General features: G+C 16.3%; 7 protein-coding genes across 7 annotated transcripts; 4 read left to right on the top strand and 3 right to left on the bottom strand.

Moving 5' to 3' along the window:
* Positions 1 to 1,304: 1,304 nt before the first annotated feature.
* RAB5b (ras-related protein Rab-5B, putative) lies at positions 1,305 to 2,433 on the top strand (the record flags this gene model as incomplete). The annotated part of the gene is made up of 6 exons (XM_028673889.1): positions 1,305 to 1,545; positions 1,676 to 1,787; positions 1,873 to 1,996; positions 2,108 to 2,164; positions 2,252 to 2,288; positions 2,384 to 2,433. The coding sequence occupies 6 exons, from the start codon at positions 1,305 to 1,307 to the stop codon at positions 2,431 to 2,433; spliced, it is 621 nt and encodes a 206-aa protein (XP_028530296.1).
* A 911-nt stretch (positions 2,434 to 3,344) lies between these two features.
* Positions 3,345 to 3,962, top strand: PGAL8A_00506700 (conserved Plasmodium protein, unknown function; the record flags this gene model as incomplete). The annotated part of the gene is made up of 1 exon (XM_028673887.1): positions 3,345 to 3,962. The coding sequence occupies one exon, from the start codon at positions 3,345 to 3,347 to the stop codon at positions 3,960 to 3,962; it is 618 nt and encodes a 205-aa protein (XP_028530295.1).
* Positions 3,963 to 6,315: 2,353 nt separating this feature from the next.
* Positions 6,316 to 9,732, bottom strand: PGAL8A_00506600 (conserved Plasmodium protein, unknown function; the record flags this gene model as incomplete). The annotated part of the gene is made up of 1 exon (XM_028673886.1): positions 6,316 to 9,732. One exon carries the CDS (start codon positions 9,730 to 9,732, stop codon positions 6,316 to 6,318), a length of 3,417 nt encoding a protein of 1,138 aa, XP_028530294.1.
* A 1,904-nt stretch (positions 9,733 to 11,636) lies between these two features.
* Positions 11,637 to 12,371, top strand: PGAL8A_00506500 (zinc finger protein, putative; the record flags this gene model as incomplete). The annotated part of the gene is made up of 1 exon (XM_028673885.1): positions 11,637 to 12,371. The coding sequence occupies one exon, from the start codon at positions 11,637 to 11,639 to the stop codon at positions 12,369 to 12,371; it is 735 nt and encodes a 244-aa protein (XP_028530293.1).
* A 2,038-nt stretch (positions 12,372 to 14,409) lies between these two features.
* Positions 14,410 to 15,918, top strand: PGAL8A_00506400 (hypothetical protein; the record flags this gene model as incomplete). Its single annotated transcript, XM_028673884.1, has 1 exon — positions 14,410 to 15,918. One exon carries the CDS (start codon positions 14,410 to 14,412, stop codon positions 15,916 to 15,918), a length of 1,509 nt encoding a protein of 502 aa, XP_028530292.1.
* A 1,503-nt stretch (positions 15,919 to 17,421) lies between these two features.
* On the bottom strand, positions 17,422 to 17,959 carry PGAL8A_00506300 (conserved Plasmodium protein, unknown function; the record flags this gene model as incomplete). The annotated part of the gene is made up of 2 exons (XM_028673883.1): positions 17,422 to 17,750; positions 17,857 to 17,959. 2 exons carry the CDS (start codon positions 17,957 to 17,959, stop codon positions 17,422 to 17,424), a joined length of 432 nt encoding a protein of 143 aa, XP_028530291.1.
* A 688-nt stretch (positions 17,960 to 18,647) lies between these two features.
* Positions 18,648 to 21,647, bottom strand: PGAL8A_00506200 (conserved Plasmodium protein, unknown function; the record flags this gene model as incomplete). The annotated part of the gene is made up of 1 exon (XM_028673882.1): positions 18,648 to 21,647. The coding sequence occupies one exon, from the start codon at positions 21,645 to 21,647 to the stop codon at positions 18,648 to 18,650; it is 3,000 nt and encodes a 999-aa protein (XP_028530290.1).
* Between the last annotated feature and the right edge of the window lie 603 nt (positions 21,648 to 22,250).

The following is a 22,250-nucleotide window of genomic DNA, read 5'->3' as shown; positions in this document are numbered from 1 at the left end:
TTTTTTTTTTTTTTTTTTTTATTTTTCTGCTTTTTATTTTTTTTTATTATTTATTACCTTTTGATTTATAAATTTTCTTATACTTTTAATTAGCTCAGAGATAAACTTGATTTTTTTAGAGCTCTATAAATTATTTTTAAATTTTATATTTATAATATTATTAAATGGAAATTTATTCTTCATATTAAAAAATATTGATAATATTATAGGAAAAAGTTATATCAATACATAAATACAATTCTGTTACTCTACTAATATATAAAATATAAATTCCTTTTAACACTTTTAGTAAATCAAGGACTTTATAGTATATGTTTAATTTTCCTTTTTTGTAAAATTAATTGTTTTTTATTTTTTAAAGAAAAACTTAATGTATTCTAAAAGTATTTATGTTCAATGAAATTCCGTTATAAATTGAAACTATTTTGTTATATCAATCTATACCTTAAAGAATATTTAAGAAAAGTATTTTTAAACCTTTTTTTTTTTTTTATCCTATTTATGTTTTGCTTTATATCGAAGTCTTATATATATTATAAAGTTTATGATGAATATTATTAATTTAAATACGTTAGATTCCTAATTCCTTTATGTTCCTTATATTTTGCCATATCTTTATTTTTTTTTTTATAATAAATATAATTCAGTAAAATTGTATTTATAAAACTTCAGTATAATTTGAAAATTATACAACTCTAAATACGCTGTTTTATTTTGCACACATTTTTTATTCTACAAAAATTAAAACAATATAAATATGTAAATAAAAGTAATTTATTAAAAAAATTGCCTTAATTTTGGAGCATCAAAGAAGACATTATATGCAAAATTTAAAGAGCAAAATATTTCTCTTAAAAAGTTTTGATAAAATAAAACTAAATATACCACAATTATCAAACATAATAATTTTGCTTTTTTTTTTTTTAGCAAATATAAATTAAAAATATTTTTCTAGTTTTTCAATAATATAAAAAAAAAAGAAAAAAAAAAAAAAATAAAATAAAATAATTAAAAATTTAAAGTAAAGAATTGTTAAGATGAAAAAAAATATATAATATGTATAATTATAATAATAATATAAAGGATAATATTAGGTAAAAAATAAAATTATATAGAACAAATTATTTGTATAAGGAAATAACTAAATTATGATAAGAAAAAAGGATTAAAGAAAACATTAATAAAGTAAATTTTTATAAAATCTTTAAAACATTATCATCCTATGCAAAATTAAAAAAAAAAAAAAGAAAAATAGATAAAATTAAAAGAATTCATTGAAGAAATATAAAAAAATATAATAGAGTATGGGATGCTCATCAAGTTCTCAGAGATATAATTCACAAAAAAATATAAATATTTTAACAAAACCTTTAGAAGAAAAAAACAAGTGCGTAAAAGATACAAAAGTAAAAATAGTTTTATTGGGGGATAGCGGGGTTGGTAAGTCTAGTATTGCTTTGTATCTGTGCCATGGTCGTTTTTCTGAAAAGCATCAAGTAACAATTGGCGCAGCTTTTTTACATCATACAGTTGAATTAAAAAATGGTAAATAAAAATATGTTATAAATATAGTAAAAAAAATCAATAAAGTACAATAATAAATTATTTCGTAATTTAATAAATAATAAATTTTTCAATATTTTAATAAATATTGCAATATATTATTCTTATTTAGGTGCAAATATGAAGCTACATATTTGGGACACAGGAGGCCAAGAAAGATTTCGATCAATGGCTCCTTTATATTATCGTGATGCATATGGAGCAATAGTTGTTTATGATTCAAAGTAATTTTAATTGATTTATTTATTTATTTATTTATTTCATGTCTTTTTTTTTTTTTTTTTTTTTTTCAAACATAACACATTATAGCAATGTTGAATCATTTGACTCTTTAAAATATTGGATAAATGAAATAAAATCAAAAGGAGCACGCAATTGTTGTATTGTGGTTGCTGCAAATAAAAAGGATTTGCCAAAAAAAATTAATTCAGAGGTAATAATAAAAACTAAAAATAAAAAAAAATAAAACTAAAAGAGTTTTTATATTTTTTCATTTTAATAAAAATAAATAATATATATTTCTAAATATGGTTTTTACACATAGATGGTTATGAAATTTTGTGAGGAAGAAAATGTATCTTTCATTGAATGTTCTGCAAAGGTATAAATTAAAAAAATATATATAATGTACATGTATGAAAAATTAGATAAAAAAAAATGATATCTTGTTTTTTATTTTTCTTATTAGACAGGAGAAAATATTAATTCTTTATTTGAAAAGATTGGTATATTTACATTTTTGTTTTTCTCTACTTTATAAAATTATTACATATAATGATATCCATCAATATTTTATTTCTTTCTTTTTTTTTTTTTTTAGCGAGCCGTATTTATATTGCATTTAAAGAAGTGCTGTTTTACAATAACTGATAAAATGTAATGTATTATTTTTTCATTGTTTTCATGTTTCCTTTTTTCACTTTGAATTTACTTATACATATTTTTTTTTAACATTTCCTTTTATTTTTATTAAGACTAACCTTATATTAATTCAATAATGTTTTTTAAATATTAAAAATTTTTTTTTTTTATGAAATCTTTTAATATAATAAAATATATTTAAATAATATAGAAAAAAGAACACCTTTAATATTACAACATGATTTCTTAAAATTTAAAAAATTTTTCTTATTTTGTTATTTTTCTTTATTTAAAGTTTGAACAAATAAAAACAAATTTTTAAATAAATATATAGGTTAATTTCAATAAAAATATATATCAAAATAAGATACTTGAAAATACATAACGAAAGTTTTTTTTTTTTTTTTTTTTATAAATATATTCAATTATTCTAAAAAAAAATATGGATCTTAATTTTATTAAAAATATTTTAATGAATAAATATATATATAATGATATATGACAAAATGTGTCACGTTAATTTTTTCTGTATGATAAACAAGGAATTATAAAAATAAAAAAGTAAAAAATTTATGTTTTTCTTTTAAAAAAAAAATTAAGAAAGAAATATAGATACATTTCTAAAATAATGAAAAAAGTCGATTTATTTTCCAAAAAATATTAAACAATTAATGAAACATTTTTGACAATAAATAAAAATTGGTGTCATCTATAAATAGAAAAATTAGAATTATGAATAGGAATAAAGAACAATATATTAACTTCAAGATCGTATGCATTTAAAAATATAAAGTTTTAAAAAATTTATTTTTTTTTTTTTTTTTTTTTTAATTCTATTTTTTATTTAATTTTATTTTATTATTATTTTATTTTATTTTTTATTTTTTTAGTAACAATTGTAATTGTAAAAAAATTTAAAAATGTATAAAATAATAAATGAAAATTTAAAATTTTTGATGACTATTTTTGTTATAACTTTTATTTGTTTAAATTTAAAATTATCAAAATGTAAAGAAGAATATATTGATTTAAAGAATAATTATATTGAAGGAATAATTAAAGCAAATAGTGATATTTTATTAAATTGTACTGTTTATTTAGACTCAGAAAATTATACAAAACCAAAAAATAATGGGAAATTTGTATTTACTAATGTAAATGAAGGAGTATATAATTTGTTTGTTAGTCATCCTTATTTAGAATTTAATAGATTTCATGTTGAAGTAAAACAAAAAATGACAAAAAATAATTACAAAATGTATATAGTACAAGCATATGAATTGTTATTACCATTTGAAAAAAATAATTTAATGTCATCTAACATTATATTTGAAGTAAAAAATTTTTATGAGTTCCTTATACCAAAAAAAAATTTTTCTATATTTAAATTATTAAAAAGTCCCCTTTTCTTAACTTTCCTTTTTTTTTTAATTTTACTTTGTTTACTACCCCAGATGCAAAAAATATCAGAATCAGCAAATGAAGAAAATTACAGTCAAGTTACATACAAATCAGACTTTTTAGAATCTGTTAAATAATCAACTATTTTTTTTTTAATACACAAATTTAAAAAAATTACCTTATAATACAATAATTAAATAGAATAACTTCATCACAAAATAAAGAAACAAATTACAGTTAATTTTTTAAGAAGGAATGAGATTAATATTTTCCTTTTTACAAATTAAAAACACCGTGTAGACATATGTATACATATATGTGAATATTTTATTAATTTTAAAAAAATAAAATATATTTTAGATTTCAAAAGAAAATAAAATGAATATCAAAAGAAATTTTAACAAATATAATACTTTTAAATAATTCTAAATATTTTTTATATCTAAACATACAAAAATATTTAGTTATTTCTATAAAAAAAGCATTTCAAATTTTTTTATATATAACTTGTAATTTTGTTTTAAAAACCTCGGTTTATGAGTTTTCCTTTTTTTTTTTTTTTTTTTTTTTTTTTTTTGTATATTAATTTATAATGACAAATAGATGATAAAAAAAATATTAATTATAAAAAATTATATATTAAGAAATATATAATACAATAAAAATTACAGTTGGTTAATAAAAATGAAGGTTTCCACCTTTTTATATGAAAAAATCTAAATAGCAGTAGTATTTTGTATTTACATAAATAAAAATATCCTAAAACTTTTTTGCTTTATTTTATCATTTTAAAATAAAAAATTAAATCAATCATACTATTATTAAAAAAAATTAATCTTTTAAAAATATTAATAAGAAATTATTACTAAAAAAATAAATATGTAACATTTTTTTTTTTAAAAAAAATATGAATAGTAACAAAAAATAAAAAACTAAAATTTTGTGTAATTAAAAAATTATATATATCATTATTAGTATGTTTAAAACTTATTTTTATTTTATTCTTTTTTTTTTTATATAATCATAAATACTCTAATAATAAAAAAGACTATTATTTAGTAAAATAATTGATAAATGAAATGATAAAATTAAAATTTTATTTTTACTTATTTAAGAATAAAAATATTTATATAATTACACTTAAATATATTTGTCTTTTTATTTAAAATATCTTTTTTGTAATTACTGGAATAAATATGATTATAATAAAAAAAAAAAAAAAAAAAAAAAAAAAAAACATATTTTATAATAGTTAAATGTAAAAAATGAAAATATTTCTAATAAAATAATAATAATAATTATAAATTTTGACTTAAATAAAAATGTAACTGTTGTTTTTAAAATTTTATGAATAGAAAAAATTTATATAAATACAGATAGAACATCATTATATTTAAAATAAAAAAAATTCTTAAAAAATAATATTAATTTATATATTTAATAAATATAATTTTTACATAATAATTACATATATACCTTTTTAAAAAATATAACCAATAAAAAAAGACAACTTTAAAAAATATAAAAAGATTATTATGAGTAAATATTCGTATATTCTAATTACAAAATTAAGAACAAAAAAATAAAAAAAAATGTAATATAATTTTCAATTTAAAAAAATATATATATATAATATTAAAAGGATATTTTTACACAACAAAAAAAAAAAAAAAAAAAAATGTAAAAAATTTCAAACTTTTCTCATAAAATGTAACATTTGCTTCAATTTTTATCCTTTATTATTAAGAACATTCTAAAAACATTAACAATTTTTAATTATACTTTCTTAAAAATTATAAAAGAATAAATTCTTATGTGTAGATTCATTAACAAATTATAAAAATATAAATGAAATATAATATTGAAATTTTTTTCGTTATAGTAATTGAATAAATATATAAAAGGAAAAAGAAAAATATATAATAATTACAACATCAAATAAATTATAAAAAAGAAAAAAAATATGTATAAATTTATATAAATTTAAGCAATTATCTGTAAGTTGATAAAATGTAAGTAAAAAAATTTTCTTTTCCTTTTTTATTTATTTGTTTTATTTTTTACATATATGAAATACACACAAAATTAAAAAATAGAATTACAAATATAAATATATATTAATGAATTAAATATTTCCTATATATATTACACATAGATATTAATTTATTGACAATATTTATTTATATAGGATTATATATATACATATATATATTTATGTTTTCTTCAAAATAACACTCAAAATTTAATGCGTATAGTCCATATAAAAAAAATTTCTTTTAATAATTGATTTTTTTTTTTTTTTTTTTTTTTTTTTTTTATTTTATATATTAGTGATATGATAGAATAAATAATAAATTTTTTAAAGCCCTTTTCCTTATTTATCAATCTTTTTTTTTTTTTTTTTTTTTCATTTATATATATAATATGGAAAATATGTACAATTTATATTTTGTATTTCTTCCATTATTTTTTTCATTTAAAATATATAAATTATTTCTTTCTTTGAATTTTGTTTTTATTATTAACTGAATTATTTTTTTCATCAGAATTACTCAATGGTACAGTTAAATTATTTTTGGAGTTATTTAATGCTTGTACTTTTTTTTTCTGTAATGCACTAGCTATATCACTTTTTATTATATGTGAATTTATGTTTCTTGGAGTTCTTTTTTTAGTTGTTATTTTATTATTACTTTTTGTATTTTCTTCTTTATTCTTTTTATTTTTAACTTCTTTTTTTAGAATATTTTCAGTGCTATTATTATTATTATTATTATTATTATTATTATTATTATTATTATTATTATTATTATTATTATTATTATTATTCTCATTAATAGAGTTTTTTTCAATTTTTGTTTCATTTCCCATCTTATTTATACATATTTCTTCTTTTTCATTTATTTTAAAATCAGTGTCTTCGTTATTATTTATTTGCATATCTTTTTTACTTTTTTTAGTATTTGCAATTTTTTGTTTTTTTTTTATATTTTTTTTATTTTTCACGTCTTCATTTTTCTTTGTTAAATTTTCAGGATTTATTAGGTTTTGTTTTTTTATACTTTTTTCAATAATGTCATTATTATTTTCATTATCTATATTGTCAACTAGTATCTTATCATTGATATTTTCACCAATTTTTTTACAAGGATCATTTTCTCCTTTACTATTATTTTTTTTTAAATTTAAATTATTTTTGGAGTTATTTACATTTGACTCATGATTTTTCTGGATTTCATTATTATTTTTGCTTTTAATATTATTAGATATAGAACCAATATTATATGAATTATTATACATTCCAACACTACTTATAACATTTTTTACTTTTTCATTTTTCTCAAAAATATTAATGTTTTCATTATTGTTATTATTGTTTCTATCACCATTATTGCAATTATTATTATTTTCAATATTGTTATTATTACTATCACTATTTAATTTTTTGTAAGAATTATTTAAAATTATTTTGTCTTTACTTAAGTTCTTACAATAAGTTATATTAACGTTTTCATTTTCGTTTTTTTTTTTAGACATAATCATATCAATATTCTCATTATTTTTGACACTATGTATATTTAAATTATTCATTCTAACATTTTTATTTTTAGAATTATTACATTGGACATTTTTATTATCTAAATTAGTATTTTCTATTGTACTTACACTATTTATTCTTTTTCTTGAAATTAAAGAATTAATATCAGATGTACTTTTTAGTTGTTTTAAATTATTACCAACATTATTCATAATATTACTATTGCTTAAATTAAATGTTGTAAATTTTTTATTTACATTACTTGTAAGTGATTCACTTTCATAACATCTAAAATTATTTTTCTCTTGTGGATTTTTATCTTTTAAATTTGTTGACGAATTGATATATATAGCGGGAACAATACCAAATGGAAGTTTTAAAAAAATAGAAGAAACAATATAATCAGAACAAGTTTTAAAATTCCTTTTGAATATACAAAAAACATTTAACACTGTTTTAAAAATATAAAAATAGCAAGTTTTATCTTCATCACAATAGAACCAGTCTATTAAATAAAATTTTTTAAAAAATTCTGCAATTTTATTTCCTCCTTCTTCATCTGAATAAGGGCATGCTAATAAACATAATCCATTAGAAATTAAAAGTCTATTGATATGGGTATTATATATATGCATTAAAAAATTGTTATCAGTATTTCTTAAAAAAGAAAAATTATTTAAATTATCTTTAATGTTCATGTTTTTATCATCCACACTTTTTGTTTCATTTTGTTGTTTTTTGTTTACATTATGAAATTCTTCAATACTTACATTTTGAAGTATAAGATTCCATATATTTTTTTGTTTATAACAAATTTTCATCTCATTAATTATATTAATAGTACTCATATTTTTTTTTTGTATATTACTTAAAACAATATTCAGTTCATTGTAATTTATTTGTGTAATAAAACTTTCAGGTGTTAAATAAAAAACAGATGCTTCTAAAAATATTTTTAATCCATTAATATCAGGGATTACTTTGACATGCTTTTCATAAAAACAGGATGAATAGTTTGAGTATGTCATCCAAAATTCTCTTGCAAATTTCTCATTTTTAAAATGTAATAATCCCATAGCACCACTATTACAATTAATTTTATAAAGCTCTTTATATTTCAAATTAAGATATGTAGACAATAATTCATTTTTAGCTGAATAAAATTCACTTCCAAATAATAATTCAAATTTTAAAATTCCTAATTTTTCAGCTAACAATATATATTTTTTTTTACTTTGCTGAAAAGAACAATATAATTGTACATTATTAACTAAAGTATCCTCATTATGTAAATCTATTATATCTAATATACTATCACAATTTTTATTATCATAATATATATCTATGATACTATGTAACAAATAATATTCATTTAAATGAAATGGTAAACCTAAAATAAATAAAGTTTTACAATTAGATATCCATTTTTCATAATCATGATTTTTATTTTTAAAAATATATTTATCAAAAATTTCAAGTGGAAATTTCCAGAATTCATATATTTCAAAATTTTTTTTTTTATCATTTATTATTGAACTAATACAAGGAGTTTTTAAAGAGTTATCCAAATTCTCTGATTCATGTAGTTTTATTAGGTCCAAATTTCCGAGTAGTTTAATATCTGTATTTATTTTTTTTGTAATGGTATCAAAACTAATATTAGTTAAACTGTTATTGGGTTTTTTTATTTTTACATTTCCATATAATTTATTTATTAACTCATTATTTTTTTCATCTAAAAACTTATCTTCTGGAATAAATAAATTATTTATTTTTAATGTATCTATTTCATTTTTGCTTTTTATATATTTTTCTTTATTTTTCACATCATCATAATTTCCTTTCATTAATGAGCTCGTATAATAATTAATATTATTATTTGATGATCCTCTATTATTTAAATTGTGATTTAACATTTTTACATTATTATAATCAGTATTTCTTATATTATTCACTGAAGCAGCATTCATATTATTATGACTAACGTTTTGCAAATTATTTTTGCTATCATAATTAGTTTTATTCATATAAACATTATTACTTATATTTCTATTAATACTATTTTTATTTACATTATTCATAGGATTTAAAGGATAAATATCATTTATATTATGATTTACTTTGTTACTATGATAAAAAATGGTATTTTCTTTTCTTTTTCCTTCCAAATTAGAACTTACACTATTCTTATCATTATTATAATATTCCATTCTGCTACGCTTCGAACTTTCATGATATTTAATTCTTTCTTCACACTCTGCCTCACTCATTTCATCACTATCATTTTTTTTTTTTCTTGAACTAACGTATACATCTTTTTTAATTTTTTTATAATCACTAGAATTTCTCCTATATTTTGTTCTTTTCATACTGAAAGTAATATATTTTACACTTCTATTTATTAAATAGGAAAAAAAAAAGAAAAATTAAAATAAAATAATAAATATAATAAAAAATAATAAAAATAAAAATAAATTAAAGAAAAACCATCTAAATATCTATATTTCATTAATTATCATTTGTTAAATCATCAACTTTTTAATTATATAATTTTTTTATTATTCTAATTTAAAATTTATTAAATTTAAGAAACATTATTTTCTGTAAGATATACTTTATTCTATATTTATTTTATTTTTATTAATTTTAATAATTTGTTTCACCTCTAACCTTTTTTCTTTCTTATTTGTACCTTTAAATACCCTTTTAATATATAACACAATATTAAAAAAACAAAAAATTTATTCTTACAAATACATACATTTATCAATTTTCTTTTTGAAATATTTGTTTATATGTTGATTTATATATTTACTTTTACATTTTTCACTTCGTTTTTCTTATATCCAACTTATATTATTTGTTTATATGTATAAATTTATTTATTTTTTTTTTAATATATATAAATTTTTTCAATTTGTATTTTATTGTATATTTATATTAAGCACTTTATTTTACTTCACTCATTTTGATATTTTAATTTTTCTCATTTATATATAAAAAGATATTAAAATTAAAAGAGGAAAATTTGAATAAATAAAAAAAAAAAAAATTAAATAAAATTTTAAGTGTTTCATTCATTTAAATTCTTTATAAACTATTAAGCATAACATACAAATATATATATATAACTACATTAACATACATTTTATTGTATTTTAATTTAGTTTCAAAGTCTATATTAAAAATCATTAATACATATTTAATAAAAAAAGTATATAAAAAATCTTCAAATAAAAGTTATTTACACACATTTACGTATTTGCATTTTTTTTTTTTTTTTTTTTATATTGTATTAATGAATAAACTTTCTTTTTATATATATATATATATATATATAATTAATTATGTATACTAATGTTTTATAATTTAAAAAAAAAAAAGCAAATATAATAAAAATGTATTACATATATTTTTAAAAAAAAAATTCCTAATTATTCATAAATATAATTGTAGTAATATAGATGGAAAAATAATAAAAAAATGTAAAATACATTTTTATATAAAATTTTATACGAAAAGTACAGTAATATTTGTGATTTAAAAAATAAACTATAACATTAATTTTTATTTATAATAAAAAAAACTAATAAGCATTTATTAAAAATAAAAAAAAAATAGTAAACAAAAAAAAGCTAATTCTTTAAAATAAAAATAGATACAAAAGTCGTTCTATTTATATATCTTATCTAAACTTAAAGAAAAAAAAAAAAAAAAAAAAAGAAAAAAATAATGAAAATAGAAAAATTAAAAAAAATATCATCATTATAAAAAGATTTTTTAAACAATTTATAAAATTCTATCTTATGAATGCACGCATCCTTAAATCAGGACTAATTAAAAAAAGAAAAAAGAAAAAAAACGTTATAAAAAAATTTAAGTTCATTATATTAATTACTTTATATATATATAAATAAATTTAACTTGTTTATAATTAATAGAAAAGTGAAAAATGAATATAAAATTTCAATTAAGAATATTACCGACCATTTGTTTTAAAATATTATGTTTTTCTATAATATATTATTGTTTAATAAAGTGCAATATATTTTTATAAATATTAAAAATTAAATTATTTATAATACATCAATTATATGTAGTATTATTTTGAATGATAAGCGTCATAATTAAAGAGCACATTTAATTTTTTTTTAAAGATGCATATTCAAAATATTCATTATATTTATATACCTATGTATATATAATATATATATATAATATATATATATATCTTATATTTTTATGTTGATGTTTTATTTTTTTTAAAAAAATAATGAATGACAGATTAAGTAGAGATTTAACGAAAATTTTTATGGACAAAAGAGAAATTGCAAAGGAAGAAATAGATCCCCGAAAAAATTGGCTTAAGAGAATTTTGATTAATAATAATTCAATTGATTTAAAAAATTTTTTAAAGGCAAGCACTTTCAAAAAAAAAGAAGTAAATTACTGTATTAATTGCAAAGGAGTTATTAAACAAAGTTATTACTTAAATGCAAAAAAAAGTTTTTGTGATTTATGTGAAGAAGTTTTTTGTATGTATTGTGTAAAAAGTATAGATCTAATGAAAGATACCAAACTAAAATATATAAAAATAAGATTATGTAAAAACTGTTTTATTTATATAAATGAATTAAAATATATTATACACCCAAATTTGTCTATAGATAAAAAAGCAATAGATCTGGAAAATATTTTTAATAAAATCTCCAGTTGTTATACAACAATATGTGGTAACATATCTCAATTAAATGGATTAATATTATTATGTGAAAATAATAAAGAATTTCTGGATGATTTTAAAAAAGAAATAAAACATTTAACAGAAAAAATTGAAGAAGATGTAGAGTTCTTAAACAGAATGAAAAAAAAAAACAACTTTATTACAGATAACACTTTAATTCTTAATAAAATGAGTAAAAATTTATTCTTATACTTGAAAATAATTAGAAGTAAGATTATGCCTTGTGCTGTTGAGGTTTTAAAGAAATCAAAGGAATTACTATAATACGTTTTTTTATAATTAATATATATATATATAAACATTTATTATATAAGTTTTATTAAACATAAGCTTATTTATATTATAATGTAGTAATATTAAAATAAGGAAAAATATTAGTTTCCTCTTTTTTTTTATTTTTTCTAATTATTTTATATTTATTTTTTTTTTTTTTTTTTGTTATTATCTGTTATTATTATTCTTATAATATTTTTAATTCTATTTTTTATAAAAAATTTATTTTATTCTTTTTTTTAGTGTGATGTTTATTTATTTCTTTTTTTTTTATGTACCTTTTTTGTTTTTTTTCTAATAATAACATTGCCTATTTGTATGTTTATTAATTTTTTTATAAATATTCCTTTTTTTTTTTTTTATGTTTTATAAATGAAACATGAATTTCTTTTTAATATTCTAAATTACTAATAAAAAAGAAACATAAAAAAAAAGATATATAAAAAAAAAGAAAAGAAAAAGTAAATATATTTTTATTTGAAAGCTTAAATATTTTTTTTTTTTTTTTTTTTTGTCTTTCCCAATAGAACTTGTTCAAAATATCTTTATCAATTTTAAAATTTAATTTTTAAAAATAAGAAATGATTTTTTTATTAATATTAAATTGTTTTAATGAAAACAGAAATAAAAAAGAAAAAAAAAATTAAGCTAATTCTGAAAAATTATTTCTTAAATGTCTACCCCATTTTATTGAATTTCTGAGGTTTTTTAATGTATCTTTAACAAATATATTTATATACAAATTTTTTTAAGTAAAATAATTATCAATTTATAACTCTTAAAAAAAAATTAATTCTTATCTTATATTTCTTATTTTTTTAAAGAAAAAAAAAGGAATAATTGAAAAACAATTAATGAAATATGTACTATATGTGTGCACTTTTTTACACTATTACAACTCCTTTTTTATAAGCATAATTAAATCCTTTTCAGTAAATATTTAAACAAGTTTTAGTTATTATATTTTTTAAAAAAATAATAGATAATTAAAAAATAACTAAAATTAATGCTTTATGATAAATATTTTATACTTTATTTTCTTATGTACATTTTTTAAAACAAAAGAATTTATCATTTTAATACAAAAGAACCTGAGTTTTATCTCTCAATTTTCTATAATTTTAGAGAAACTTTCAAAACGTTCTCTGAATATCATTATTACTTTTATTAGTTTATATATTTGACAATTACTGATTTTTATTTTTGTAAATATATAAAAATTATAAAAGAAAATGAAAGAAGTAATTTATTTGTTCCTGTCTTTTCTTTAAAAAAACAAAATTAAAATAATTTTTTCTAGAGAATTATTTTTAGAAAAAAGCTAAAGTGAAATTATCTACCTTTAGAAAAGTTTTTCACTTATGTATAATGCTTACATATATAAATATAGTATTATAAAAAAATTTAAGTTACATTTTTTATGCAAAGATATAATCTATATATTATTTTTTTTTTTTAAGTAATGTTGGAAAAAATAATTTCTACATTATGAAAACTTTATAAATTAAATGTTGTTTGGTTTAAAATCAAAAATTTATATTTTTAATTTATGAAAATTTATATATTACAACTGTAACAAAAATAGAAATTACATTAAAATTTTAAATTCCCTTAATCATTTAATCTACTATACTTATCTGTTTTTTTTTTTTAAGAAAACNAACNAAAAAAAAAAAAAAAAAAAAATAGATGACTATGTATTTTATGAAATAAAAGAACAAAAAAAATTATAATATAAAAAATTAAATGAAGAATCAATTAAATCATACAGTCATTTTAATTTAGAATTAGGCACTTTTCCTTTTGCATTTATTATAATTGAAAAAATACATTTACAACATTATTAAAATATGAAAATTTTATTGCTATCCTTAACAAATTTAAAAAAGATAATTCTCTTATGTACTTTTTCTCAATCAAATAAAAATAAAAACGAAATTACAAATTTTTAAAAACGCCTATGTATAGAAACAACATATAAGGAAAGAAATATAAAAAAATTATATTTTAAAATTTATTTGTTAGCAAAATGATAGCAGTTAGATTGAAATGTAGTGAAGATATGAAGGAATTAAATATGTCAAAAATTGAAGATAATTCTAAAGAAATAATTATGAAAGGAATAGAAGATTTGGAAAAAATTAATGAAATAAATAAAATAAATATAAAAAAAAATGATGAACATTCAAAAGAAAAATTAGAAAATAAAAAATTTCAGAAATTAACATGTTTGGTTAAAAATGATGACCCAAAAAATAGTATATTGAGCGAATTAGATTGTTTTTCCAAAAATAAAAGTAGTTTTGCAGAAAAAAAAAATTGCATAAAAAATAATTTGGTCTTCAAAAATAAAATATTAGAACTAATAAAAAATGGGGAAAAAGATAAAAATATTTGGTTTGATCAAAATGAGAATTCTCATAACTTTGTAAAAAGGAGTGATATAACAGAAAAAAAAAAGCCTAATTATGTTTATGATATTGGAAAAAATAAGAGAAATGAAACTTTAAAAAAATATAAGGACTCAATTTTTAAGGATCTACAAAAAGAAATCAAGAATAATTCAAATAAAAATAATAAAAAGAAAGTTGTACTTAAAATGTTACACAATAAATTAAATAATTTTGAATTAGATAAATTCAATGATTATAAATATATTAATTCATCTAAAAGTATTGTATTTGAAAAAGAAAAAAATACCGAATTAAAAAGTACAAGAGATAATAATTTTAAGAAAAACTTCATAGAACATTATGATGAAAAAAATATATTAAACTATAAACAGCTTCAATATAAAAATAAAGAAGTTAAGAGAAAAAATAAAAAGGAAAATATTAAAAGAAATAAATCTCATATCTTCTCATATTTTTATAAATCTAATCCAAGTAAATTTAGCAAATATGATAAAAATGTATTTCCTAAAAGCATGAGTGATTACATAAAGGAAAATATAAATGAAAAAAATGGTGTAGACATAAAAGAGAAAACATATACAATGAACGATCAAACAGGATCGGAAGGAAAAAAAAAAGATAAGAGAAATAAAAGAGATGAAATTAGAAGTGACATTGGAAAAGAAGACAAAAATATAAATATAGAGAATAATAAGGATATAAATAAAAAAAAAAAAAAAAAAAATTTTAAAAATGAAAGAGGACAAAGGAAAAAGGAAGAGGAAGAAGAAGAAGAGGAAGAGAAAAACGAAGATGAAGATGAAGAGGAAGAGGAAGAGGAAAAGGAAAATGAAGAGGAAGAGAAAAAGGAAGATGAAGAGGAAGAGGAAGAAGAGGAAAAAAAAGTTAAAGAGAAAGAAAAGGAAAATGAAAAAGAAAAATTACAAAATAGTGTAGAATTAGTCGATGAAAAAAAAAAAAAAAAGACTAAAGGAAAATTAAATAAAAAAAAAAATTTCATTTTAATTAACATAAAAAAAGTAAAAAATTATAAGAATAATCACTATATATCAAAAATAGTCAATTCAAGTTATTATTTAAAAAAAAATTGTGATAAAAAATTTTCAGAACATAGGTTTACTTAGGAAAAAACATAGCATTTTATGTTTTAAATCTAAAATATAATAATAAAGTTCAGAAGCATATATCGAAATGAAAAATATTAAAAAAAAAAAAAATTATCATTTTATGCATGTATAAAAAAAATATAGAAAGATAATTGTTAAAACAGATGATTATTAAATTTAATATAATGGTAACAAAAATTGAATAAACTATAATTCATATTAAGTAAAATAACACATTTTTTATGATAAATATTAAAGAAAAAAAATTCAAAATATATAGATATCTTCAAATACTAATAAATATATACATTTAACACATACAATGAAATTTTGCAATAACATCCTAAAATATTAAAAGAAAATAATGCTTATATTTGCAGTTGTATATTTATATATTCCCACATATATAATATGAAAATTATTTATATTTAAAATTAATTTATTTTCTCTTTTCATGTTCTAATTAAAAGAAAAAAAAAAAATAAAATAAAGATACATAAAAATGAAATAATTTTTATTCTTATTGCTCCTCTTTATAAGCATTCATATATTTCTATTATAAAAAATAATTACCATTATAAATAAATTTTTACTTATCATTATTCTAATATAGTTATTAAAAATATTTAACAAACTATAATTAAAATTTACAATTTTTATGTTAAAAATATTTGTTTTTGTCTTTTTGTTAATTTTAAATGTTGTTTTTACCGTATGCAATTTTTCATTTTTTTTTTAGTCTATAAAAAACAAATAAAATGCTTTTTATAGATTAAAAAAAATATATAAATAATTTAGTGAAATAAATAGTGATTAAAAATTTTGTTATTTTCATATTAAAAAATCCTTAAAAAAAAATTTATATTATTATCTATTATATCCTGTTACTAAAAGTTGGGACTTAAATATGAGAAAAAATAAAAGTAAGAAAAAAAGAAAGCATTAAAAGTTAAGGAAAAAAGAAAATAACTTATGATTGTAAAAAGCACTATAAAAATTTTAAAATTTTATATAAAAATAAACCATAATAATTATTATTTTAAATTTAAATCTCTTATTTTATTATTAATCATATTCTAATTAAGATTATACCCTTTTTTATATGTATAATTGTAGAATGATATTCCTATTATAAAATAATTGTATATATTACAATCATAAAATATATTCATATAGATAAAAAAAAAAAAAAAAAAAAAAATCTTTTAAATTTTATGATTATTAATTATATATAATTTTTTTTTTCTGTTAATCTATTAATTATTCTTTATTTTTCTAAAATTGAAGATACGTTATTGTTATGATTATTTTTTATTATGATAAAATTATTTTATTTTTTGCATTTCAATTACTAAAATAAATATACACATACGAAAGAATATATTTGTCTATTCATATATATATAAATTTTAGAAAATGATATATGGATAGTTTATTATTAACATGTAAATTTAAAAAAATGAAAAAAAAAAAAAAATAAATAAATAAATAAAATGAAATTGTATTATTAATAAATTATTATTAACTGTTCATAAATTTTATATGTTTTACATGATGCTTGAAAATAAAATAAAAAATAAAAAAGACAACAAAAAAAATTAAAATCATAAACATAAAAAAAACTAAACTAGCACCTATATTTTCGTTATGATCATGAAGATTTGGTACATATCTATAAATGGGTGGTTGCGACATTGCTCCACCTGAATTTCTCATTAATCTAGTAGATGCTAAAATATTAAAAAATGTTGATGAATTTAATTGCATATATGATATATTGTTTTTATCTTTCATAATTTCAAAATTCATTAAATACTCCTCTTTATGTAAATCTCTATTATTTCTATTTCCTTTAAATTAAAAAAAAAAAAAAAAAAAAAAAAAAAAAATAATATATGTGAAATAAAAAATAAGAAATAAAAAATGCTAGCTATATATCTATACTTATTTTCTTACCATTTTTAAGATTCCCTTTTAAACTCCTCTGTATTGTATTAACTGTTAGAATATGACTAAAGGTGAAAATTATGAAATATAATATTACTAAATTCTTTTTCATTTCTATTTAGGTTATTAATCATTTTATATGCTTTTTTTGTATCTTTATAAAAAAAAAAAATTGAGTTTTATTTTATAACATTTTAATATAAATGTATATTTCTAATTGTTTTCTGTGTATATGTATTTCTATACATGTAAATGTATATGTGTTTATTTTTTTTATTCAATTTTATTATATCTATGACATGTTTTGGAATAGATTATTCTTATATATTTAATTTTATTAGCTACAATTATTTTCATAATATATATATATATATATGTATTTATTAAAAAGTTTAAACAAATCCTTTTTTTCTTATTTTAATTTGCACTAACAAGCACTGAAAAATAAAAACAAAAATGTCTATACATCCAAATAGAAAAAAATATACATATTCATAATATGAAATTTATTTTATTTTAATTAATTATAAATAGTAAAAAACATATAAATTATAATAAATCAATGTTAATAAAATATATTTAAAAATTTCTAATATATATACTTAAAAAAAAAAAATTATAAAATATAAAAAAAAAAAAAAAACATCAACTAAAAGGAAATTTATCATAAATATAAGTTTTCATAAAAAATAAATTATATTCTAAAATAAATGTACATTATTCTTTAGAGTGAAATTTATAATTGAGTAAAGCAGGTGTATGTTTTTGTTTTTTTTAATAAGTTAATGAATAAATATTTGCTAAAAAGCTGAAAAAACTTGAAACTGTTTTGAATATTCTTTAAATTGTGTAGGATATTTTGAAAAAATATGAATTAATTTAACATATTCACTTTTTGAACAGGTGCTATATATACAATATAATATCAGTTTAATATGTAGTAGCATTTCCTTCTTGCTTTTTTCTATTTGTGTAACATTAAAAAAATAATTCTTTAAAAAAGAAGTTATATTATTAGAATTATCACCATAATTATTTAATGAATTTTTACTAAACTTAGAAGTATTACTTTTGCACAAATTTAATTCATTTTCGTAAAATATATTAAATAATAAATGTAATCTATATATTATATCATTATTATAAATTTTCATTTCTTCTGAATTTATTTTAAATAATACAAATAGGCATTTTAATGAATTTATTATAATATTAGTATTGTTAGTTTCCATTAGATAAAAAATTATATTTAGATATTTATATAAAATATAAGAAAAAAAAAATGGATGATAATGAAAACATGTCAAAATATTTTTAGCAATTATTGAACATAATGTTCTATTGGATAATTTTAAGAAACATATATTAATTAAGTTTTCTATTGATTTAACAAAATTTAAATTCATATATTTGGTAATTTTACATTTTATATTAATATAATTTTTAATAACTTCGTTTTGGTCATAAAATTTATCATCTATAAAAGTAATTAATGTTTCCACTTTATTATTAATATAATTAAAATAATTATGTATATTTATCTTAGATACTATCAAAGAAACAGAGGATAAACAAACTTTTTGAACACTTTTAAAAGGGAAATTAATTAATTTAAAACAAATAAATAGTAATTCATTAAAAAAAAATTCTATTTTTTCATTATTCGTATAAACACTGAAATAAAAATGTGAATTCATAATATCATTACAAAGTTTATTTAACTCTTTTTTTTCTTCATTTGAAATAATATCTTCCCTTATTTTAATTTTTTCTTCTTCTATATTATTTTCTATATCTATTCTTATATTATATTTCAAATCATTTCTCATATTATTTTCTGTGCCATTTTCTGTGTTATTTTGTATGTTGTTTCCAACTTTATTTTCGTATTTTTTATTAATTATTTCATCTAAATAGCTTATGTTTTTATGATTATTTACCATTTGTAATGCTTCATCATCTTTATTACAACCTTTGTTAATGTATTCAATTTCATCCTGAGGTTGTATAAAATTAAAATTTAAGTATGTTTTAGTTAAAATAATAATAATATGAAGAATAAAAAAGGAAATATAATTAGAAAATATATCCATATACTTAAAACTTAACGTTTTACACTCATAACTGTTTTTGAAAACTCTATAATTATATATAAAGAAATCATTTTTTCTAAATAAAAATTCATTTATGTCTTCACTTTTATTATAGATAAGCTCATTATTATTAAAAATAAATGCATTTGCTAAATTAAAAAAATTTAATTCTTCTACATCATCAAAATATAAATATCCCCATATTATTAAACTTTTTAATTTTATAACTATTTTACTTGAGTTTTTAAGTAAAATATTAGAAGTAACTTTACATAAGAATTCTAAGCTTTTATTTGTTTCTTGTTTTAATTTGCTAGAATTTATTTTCTTTTCATATAGACTTTCATCTTCATTGTATGTCTTTTTACTTTCATTTATAATTTCTACATTTTCCAGTTTACTGGTTTCCTTCACTTTTTGAGGTGAAACTTCTTCTGACTTCTTTAATAAAAGATCATCAAATGAAATTAAATTTTTCTTTAAAAAACTATATTTTTTTTCAAAAAAAGTATAATAATTATCAATTACATTATTCATTAAAGTATCTATTTCTTCATTCAAATTTTTGTTAATTTCATTTAAGGATAACAAAGAAAAAAAGAAGAAAAGAAAGCAATCGCTTGTCTCTCTGAGATAATTATTTTCAAAATCATTAATTATGTAAACATAGTTAAAAAAGTAACAGTCTTTTTCTTCATTTTTTGTCATCATACTTTGTGGATTATTATTTTCTCTTTTTTGTTTTTCTTTTTCAGAGACCCATAATAAAAAATGTGGAGATAAAATTTTTAGTAACAAAAGAAAATTATTTATGTTTATATTTTTGAAATTGTAATTCTTATCATATTCTTCTTTATCTAATGAATATTTATTTGTATTGAATGAATACTGTATATAACTATATAAAAGAGGAAAGTTACATTTTTTATAAATTAATTTAATATTTTTTTTATTAATAGTATCATATAAACATTCTTTATCAAAAGAATAATCATTATTAGAACAGTTCATTAATAAAGATTGTTCAGAATTTTGATAATTATTTATCTCTTCTATATGATTATACTTTTGGAATAAATTTTCAAAAAAATTATTAATATTATTTAAAGTTAAGGATATTTGTTTCATTATTTCTTTTTTTAAACTCTCATCTAAATCATATTTTATATTGGAATATAAATATATTAACAAAGAATTTAAAAAAATAAAATTCGATAAAAAAATAAAACAATAATAGTCATACAAATTTTTTTGAAGTTCTCCTAAAAATAATTTATCATAAGTATTCTTTTTATAGTCTAAATTAATAATCAAGCTAATAAGAATATTTTGTAAGAATTCTTTTTCATTATAAAATATAATTAATTTCAATGAAAATATAATAAAAATCTCGTATAGCATTTTATTTTCCTCTAATTTAATTTTATCAAAAAAAAGCATAATTTTATATAAAAGAAAGACGTAATTTTTTATATATATAAATGGTTTTATATTATCATTCTTCATAATCTCATTATCTAATTCCTCCAATATATTTTTTTTTAAATTATAATTTTCACATTTCTCTAATATTTTTGAAATAATTATTAGATTATTAGAGCAAATACATTTAGCTACAGTATTGATTTCTAATTTTTTCTCATCTATAATATTACATAATTCTAAAAAGTTTAAATCATTCAAATAGGATTTAATTTGTTCCTCCATTTTATGATATTTATCTTTGAAAAATAGTAAAATATTATTATAAAATTTTTCATTAACTATAAAGAAAAAAAAAAAAAAAAAAAAAAAAAACTTTTTTTTACTTTTTTATTCAAATTTTTCACACTTAATTGTAATTTAATACAATGTTAGAATTCATTAATAACTGTTAATAGTAAACATTCATAAAAATAATTTAAACTTTAAAAACAATAACTGTAATTTAAAATTCTTATAGAATTTAAGAAAGAACAATTTTGTGAAAATCGTTTAAAAAATATTAAAATAAACAAATAAATGAATATACTACAAAAAAAAAAAAAAAATAAATGAAGTAATATTTTTTCAAATATAATGCTTTAGATTTCAGTTTTATTATCAAAAAGAAAAAAAAATTAGGAAGAAAAGTACTTAATTTGAAAATATTTAAAATATTCATATATTCATATGAATAAACACAAAATCTTAAAAGAAGATACAACTGTAAATTCAAATAAAAATACAAAGAACATTTGAAAAATATTCTTAGAATAATTTTTAAAATTTTAATGTAAAGAAAAAAAAAAAAAAAAAATTAAGTTTATTACAATATAATATTTCTTACTT

This window comes from Plasmodium gallinaceum, assembly GCF_900005855.1.
Source record: "Plasmodium gallinaceum strain 8A genome assembly, contig: PGAL8A_v1_152, whole genome shotgun sequence".
Lineage (NCBI taxonomy): Eukaryota > Apicomplexa > Aconoidasida > Haemosporida > Plasmodiidae > Plasmodium > Plasmodium gallinaceum.
Note: the sequence above shows the minus strand (reverse complement) of the source record. Positions and strands in the feature narration are given on the sequence as shown.